General features: G+C 42.3%; 1 protein-coding gene across 10 annotated transcripts in view; it reads left to right on the top strand.

Moving 5' to 3' along the window:
* LOC144192918 (zinc finger protein ZXDC) overlaps window positions 1-7500 on the top strand; it is a 43711-nt gene that overhangs the window by 17639 nt on the left and 18572 nt on the right. For 4 of the 10 annotated variants that reach the window (XM_077711747.1, XM_077711744.1, XM_077711748.1 and 1 more), the window contains exons 5-6: window positions 3176-3346; window positions 3785-4401. In XM_077711747.1, the coding sequence (XP_077567873.1) occupies window positions 3176-3346; window positions 3785-4401 (788 nt within the window). Of the gene's footprint in view, window positions 1-3175; window positions 3347-3784; window positions 4447-4745; window positions 4848-7500 lie in introns of all 10 variants that reach the window. The other 6 variants (XM_077711743.1, XM_077711746.1, XM_077711749.1 and 3 more) reach the window with 4 other exon arrangements.

The raw sequence follows: 7500 nt of genomic DNA, 5'->3' as shown, positions 1-7500 counted from the left end.
ACCATAGGATGTAGGTGGGGATCGATGGACCAGGTTGTGGTCTGAGCGGGCGGCCCAGTGGGGGCAGGGGGACTGAGCTGTATGCCTCCTTTGTGTTGGCATACAGCAGTTCCAGAGTTTTTCATTCCCTGGTGTGGTAATTCACATACTGAGTGAAGGTGGGGAGAGTCAAGGGAGCATGGTTAAAATCACCATAGATAAGAAGGAGAGACTAGGGGTGTGACGTTTGTAGCCGGGACACACTAGTGTGGAGCAGCTCGCGAGCCACTGCCGCATCAGCCGAAGGAGGTATATACGCAGTTATTGCGATAACGTGCAAGAACTCCCGAGGGATGTAAAATGGCCTGATGCTAACAGCTACTAGCTCGATATCTCGAGTGCAAACTTGCTCCTTCACAGTAATATGCCCAGGACTGCACCATCTACTATTAATAAAAACAGCTAGTCCCCCACCTTTCTTCCTACCGCTCCAGGTCTGAAGCGTCGCTTTTTCTCATGACATTTTTGTCCAGCTCTGCATCCTCTTCTCTTCCTCTTTAACTCCGCAGGGAGGTCCAGGGGAAAGTAAAGTTTTTAAACATCAAAGTATCGATTATAATATATAAAGTAAAGTAACAAGAAAAATCTTAAGAGACAATAAAACAAAAATAAAGGATAAAAAATCTGTAAAAAAAGCAGCAAAGTTTTGGAACATTAAAGTATCGAATATAATATATAAAGTAAATGAACAAGTATAATCTTAAGAGACAATAAAACAATAATAAAGGTTAAAAATCTGTCAAAAAAAAAAGCTGTAAAAACACAGAATACGAGTGAGGGTTTAGGAAGCTATTGCAACAAGCAGCCGCTTTGAACGGCGCCTATTATGTGTTCTTGGCGTCAAAGCTGTCACGGAGTGTGTTATTTTTTGCCATTGAATTGGGCATCTTAGAGTGGATTGCTTTTCCTGAAAAAAAACATCAGAAAAAGGACTAGGTGAAGGATTTGAACGTGAAAGAGACAGAATGGTTAAGACACGGCGTCTCCCTGGTGTATCTTACCATCAGGGGAGTCGTCACATAAGTATTTAGTCAACCACCAATTGTGCAAGTTACCCCACTTGAAAAGATTAGAGAGGCCTGTAATTGTCAACATGGGTAAACATCAACCATGAGAGACAGAATGTGGGAAAAAAACCCAGAAAATCACATTGTTTAATTTTTAAAGAATGCATTTGCAAATCATGGTGGGTATGTATTTGGTCGATACAAAAAGTTAATCTCAGTACTTTGTTATTTACCATTTGTTGGCAATAACGAAGGCCAAACATGTTCTTTAAATCTTCACACACGTTTACTGGTATTTCGTCCCATTCCTCCTTGCAGATCTCCTCTAGAGCAGTGATGTTTTGGGGCTGTCGTGGGGCAATATGGACTTTCAACTCCCTCCACACATTTTCTATGGGGTTAAAATCTGGAGACTGGCTAGGCCACTCCAGCACCTTGAAATTCTTCTTACAAAGCCACTCCTTTGTTACCCTGACTGTGTGTTTGGGATCATTGTCATGCTTGAAGACCCAGCCACGTCTCATCTTCAATGTCCTTGCTGGAAGGGGATTTTCACTCAAAATGGGCCCCATTCATTCTTTCTTTTACACAGATAGTCGTCCTGGTCCCTTTCCTGAAAAACAGCCCCAAAGCATGATGTTGGTCTTTGGTCTTGGCCATAGTGGAGTTTGGAGTGTGAGAGACTGTTGTTGTGGACAGGGGTCTTTTATACCGATAATGAGTTAAAACAGATTAACAAAGATTAACACAGGTAACAAGTGGACACCTAGTTACAAGAAGTTAGACCTCTTTGATTTATTTTCCACTCTAATTTGGGAATAAATTCTTTAAAAATCAAACAATGTGATTGTTAAGGCTGGATCCTCAACAATAATCTTCATACAGAGGAAGCATCAAGCACGTAGTAGTTTCTGACTCCCGGCCAATGGAGGTAATCTGGTGGAGACTCCTCTGAACGCTTCTCAAAATGGCCGCTGCCTGTTCTCTTATCTAGTCCCCACCCTTCCTTGCAGGGGGTGGGGGGGGGGGGCATGGCCCACGTTCATCTAGAAGTGTCCGCCAAATACCTCTCATCGGTCGGAGAAGCATTTAATAGAGGTAGGTGGAGACAAACTAGGCGGGAATACATGAACAGCGAAAGGAGGTAGTCACAACAAAAGGTGTAGTGCACATTTTAACCAATAGGTATAAATAAAATTCTATTCTAGTAACTTTAAATTCATGAGTTCAGAAGGGTGCAAGATTAGATATGAGAATAATATTCATATTTCACAGTGATTTTCAATTTTGTTTTCCACATTCTTTCTCGTGGTTTAGGTTTACCCATATTGACAATTAGAGGCCTGTCTAATCTTTTCAAGTAGGCGAACTTGCACAATTGGTAGTTTACTAAATACTTATTTGCTCCACTGTACATAGCAGAATCCCTGTACTGCAAAAAGTGTCCAAGATGCCATGGCCACTGTCTTGCCTGGATGTCGGCTCCACCTCTGGAGATCCATCTGGCATTTTCACTCCAATTTCAGAAAGACCGTTTAAATATAAGCTTCACAATTAGACATTCATAAATAAAAGCGAAGGACTCTCTTCATTCTTTTCCAAGGAGGATGACCGTAGAAGACATCTCCCCAACTTTGTGCTGACTTAACACTTCTTTTTTGTCGCTTTAAAGGGAGGGGGTGGATCAGACAATTGAAACATTTGCGTGTGTTTATCTATGTGCCTGCATGTGATCTGAACCTTAGTACATGCGTACCAAATGCATTCATAAAACTCAAAGGATGGGATGCAGAGGGTGAAGTGCTCACTGCAGGTCCTTGAGTCAGCTTTGACTTGAACGCAAGTACTCCGAGGCGCCTGGAACCTCTTTGGGTTCGGAAAAAAGGCTAATACTGCATTGAAAGCGAGTATGATAATAATAATAAGCTGCACTTAACTAAAGATCAGCAAAGTGTTCTTTCATAGCAAGGCCAAGCTTATACATTGCTGCACACAAATGTGTAATAATATGAAACAAAAACTACTCTTTATAATACACTTTTTTGATGTTTGTGTCTTCAAATAATCGCTGTTCGTGCTCTTAATATTAGTTTTAAGTGTATAACTTCCACCTTTTCTTCGTTCTTCAGGTTGTAATGCAAAATTTTCAGCTCGCAGCAGCCTCTACATCCACACAAAGAAACACAAGCAGGACACGAGCATCCTTCGAACTCGATGTCCTGTTCCCAATTGCTCAAAGCAGTTCTCTTCCCGCAGCACCCTTAGGAGTCACATGCTTAAACAACACCGTCTTAGCCGTGGTCAGTAAGCAGCAGTGTGTTCTTTGTCTTGTCCGCTTCAACTTTTCCGTCACTCACGCCTACAATTGCATTTTTGGTTATTCATTACCTTTTAAACTTAGAATGAATATGCTCCTTTATGCACCGTTTTACATTTTAACTTGGCGTCTCTTAAGTTAGCTGCTTTAAGGTGTGCCCATTTTATTGGAGGGTTCCTATGAATGTACTTCTTTATTCAAACTTTATTCAAACTTTATTCAAACTTTATTCAACTTTATTCAAACTTCTGGATTAATTGTGAAATGTTTAGTCTAGTTGGATCCATTTTGACCTTTTTGGTTGTTGCCTATTTTAAAACTGCGCATAACCAAAATTATTTGTGTTACAGTACAACTCAGGAATGGCTTTCATTGCGCATAATCGGCAGAGTTGACAAAGATGAATCCTTTTCTTTTCTAGATATTATGAACCAGATCGAGACTACACCCACCCTAACACCCAGCAGTGAGCTGGTGAGCCCCATTTCATCAACAGTTTCTGGGCCAACTATTCCTGGAAGTGACCAACTGACTAATTTGGATCTCAGCACACTTTTCTCTAATGTGGCTGGTGACACCACATCTGCTGGTGTTGGTATTCCTATAATTGGGAGCAACTCAAACTCCAGTGGCACTTTAACGATGGACCTTTCCATGGTCAGCTCAAGCATCTTGACAGTAGATCAATCAACAGATGGCACAGCTCTTTGCACATCAGACATCACCACTTTGGCCAGGCCAATGGACCCTCTCATTTTGACAGCCAATATTGAAATGGGTCCACATCACAGTTTAAGTAGCACAGTGGGTGATGTTTTACCGCCTCAGGGCACCCTTAATCTTGATGATGTGCAGAGTGTCACACCAGAGGCCCTGGGCGCATATACGCCTCTCTCCAATCAGGGTCTGAGTGCCCTTATAAAGCCCACACTTCATCACCAATTCAGCTCTTCCAGTGCTCTTGTTGTAGAAACTGCATCATCTACTGCCGTTGCTCCTGTCACACAACTGATGTCCTCACCTGCAAAAACGGTGGAGGTGGGTGATCAGATGGGGCCAAATACTCTTCTTGATTCTTTAGAGGTACTGATTGATCAACGTGCAAATGCTCTTACACAGTTTTGCCCTCATTACATCTGCATATTTGACTTAGAGAAGGACAGATATAAAAAAAAATCCCACTTTTTTGTTTGCATACACATCCCATATCAGTTATTCAATAAGCTTCATGTAACATTAGATCCTACATGTACACCTAAATTTCATATATAAACCTCAATCTGAAGTGTAACGTCACATCACAAATATAATTCTTTTTGAAACTGTTCTCGAACTGAAGCAATTTACCCATTAATATAAAAAGAAATTGAAATCTCTTCCAGGCCCTGAATCAAAGTTGGTTGACCTTTTTCTAATCCAGTGATGTCCATTGTATGGCTTACAAAGGTGTCCCTTCTAACCCGCTGCGGTCTTCTGCCTGACAGGCATGCTTTGGTTTATTTCTAGAGTACCATATTTTCACACCCTTACAACACAGCGTCTGATAGGGGCGCAGTCTCAGTTGCAGGTTTATTTTTAGTTTTATGTGAATACATTGGGCACTTACTCGGAAAAGGTGCTAGCAAAACACTAGGCTAGCGTGTGTTATGCTAGCCGCTAGCGTATGTTATGCTGGCTGCTAGTGTATGTTATGCCAGCCGCTTGCATATGTTATGTTAGCCGCCAGCGTACCTATGTTATGTTAGCCGCTAGCGTAGCTATGTTATGCCAGCCACTAGCGTATGTTATGCCAGCCGCTAGCGTATGTTATGCTAGCCGCTAGCGTATGAAATGCAAGCCACTAGCGTATGTTATGCTAGCCGCTAGTGTATGTAATGCTAGCCGCCAGCGTATGTAATGCTAGCCACCAGCGGATGTTATGCTAGCCACTAGCTTATGTTAGGCTAGCTGTTAGCGTGTTGTTTTTAAAGACAGCACGGGCAAAAGTTTGATAATGCTTTATTGAAGTAAAAGGTACACTCTGATATGAAGAGTTTGGCATTCAACATGCTAGGTTCCACTGTCAGTCAGAGTTGAGTATTCCGGGAACTTGAGTCCAGCTTTGGCGAATGCTCGAACAACAGTGCTGGCCAACACTTGAGCCCAGTCATCCATAATCCATTGTAACACGCGACATGCATCACTCTCTCCCAAACCTTTGATTCTCCTCGCTGTTATATCGTCATCGACAATTCATTACAAATTGTCTCGTAACTCGTGCAACGCTGCCTGCCCCAACTACGATGTTGGCCCTCCGTTAGCAATCCCTTAGGAATCCATTAGGAAAGCTGTTAAATTGTGTTCGATCCATGGCTTTAGTCTATTTTCCAAGCGTTCACACCCGCATTCTGTTGTCATTCATGCCATGCATTTTTACTATATAGATCTAATTTACTGTTACTTTGAGTATTGAGTGTTTTTGACGGTTAAAAGTACTGTGAACACACTGAAGTCAAATGCCTTGCCACTCGCCTGGGATGTTTTGAATGGATCTACCGTAATATTTGGAATGCACGGGGAGGCTATTTTTAGGGTAAACGTCCTCTGGGTTGATAGCAATAAGTAGTGTGCTGGCAAGAAAGAAAACCAGTCAGTCAAGCGGCCAGGGCCATTCTGCACTGACCGATTGGGCGCAGAAAAATTTAAATTGTGCCCTACAGGTGTGAAATACTGTACAGAAGTGCAATTATCAAAAAGCATATATTTATTAAATATTACAGCTCCAGTGGTACCTCGTGGTACAACATTGGATGTTGGATTGGATAACTTTATTCATCCCGTATTCGGGAAATTACATTGTGTCAGTAGCAAGAGGGTGATTAGACAGAACAGCAAAGCAAAAGCACAAAGTACAAAGAAAATCAAAGTAAATGGAATCAACAAATCATTAAGAGCAGCAAAAACACAAAACAAGCGAGAGTGGACGGAGCTGCCGCCGGCTGCCACTTAAACAGCGGCATTTTGGTTGCGGTAGCTAAAACAGATACAAACTCAAAAAGACGTTGTAAAGTTGGACAAAAACTGGAACCACACGCAGGAAGTCTTCCACGAGATGGGGAACTTCTGCAGACTGTGACCGAGGTAGAGAATATGCAGAGTGGCTCTTCCAAGGTTATCCACACAGTTCCTCAGTAGTCTGATGCTGAAGAAAACAGCAGTAGGGCAGAACTCCTCGACTCCGTTGCTGGTAAGTGCCGACAGCTCTTCCATCCTATCACACGATGGAATGGTTGGTCAGAAATGTTGCCTCTTCTCCCGGCACTTTTGTCCAGCTCCGAAACTTCGCCGGCACCGAGGTGTTGCTCCTTCGGCCTGTATTGTAACAGCTAGTTCCAAAAAAGAAGTAGCCGAAAGAAACCAGGCTAACAAAACAAGGAAAGTTGTAAAAACATTAAAGTAAAAAGTCTAAAGTACAAAGTAAAATAAAAAGGAATGTATTATGAAATATTAAAATGTACTTTAAAAAAAGATAGAAGGGCTTTAAAACGTGAAAAACGTAAGAGTGTACAGAGCTACTGCCACTGGCTCCTGCTTGAACGGCGCCATCTTCGGAAAACATGCCGGTCATACATGCTCGTGGTGCGACAAAAATTTCGATCGAATAATTCGCCCGCGATATGATCAAAATTTCGAGATGCGACCAAGCCAGGGGGCCATGACATGAGAGGCTGTTTATCATTACAGTCTTTTTTGCCGCATCTCTTTCGTGTATAACAATATCTACAAGCACTGAACGATTTATTCAGACGAGATTCGACCAGGAAACAGACAACGTGTATCCGCGGGTAATAAGAGGGATTTCTGGGTAATGAAGTATACTCGTGCCAATAGGCAATGGCACTACTTTACAGAATAAAACTTTATTACCCACAATCAATATGTGGGTGAGCTCAGCTGTTGCATTTCCTGTTATTATTATATAATACGAGGAGTATTGTATTACTTCTCATCCGCTGCTCATCAGAACATCAGGGGCACTGGCTCGCTACTCCCTCTTTGTAATATCGCTGGTCGCAACTCTCTCATACGGCCGTTTAAAGCGGTTGCGACCAGAAATATTACAAAGAGGGAGATGCGAGCCAGTGCCCCTGATGATGT

The sequence above is a fragment of the Stigmatopora nigra genome, unplaced genomic scaffold, assembly GCF_051989575.1.
Source record: "Stigmatopora nigra isolate UIUO_SnigA unplaced genomic scaffold, RoL_Snig_1.1 HiC_scaffold_29, whole genome shotgun sequence".
NCBI classification, from domain to species: domain Eukaryota; kingdom Metazoa; phylum Chordata; class Actinopteri; order Syngnathiformes; family Syngnathidae; genus Stigmatopora; species Stigmatopora nigra.
This window is presented reverse-complemented; position numbering and strand designations above follow the sequence as displayed.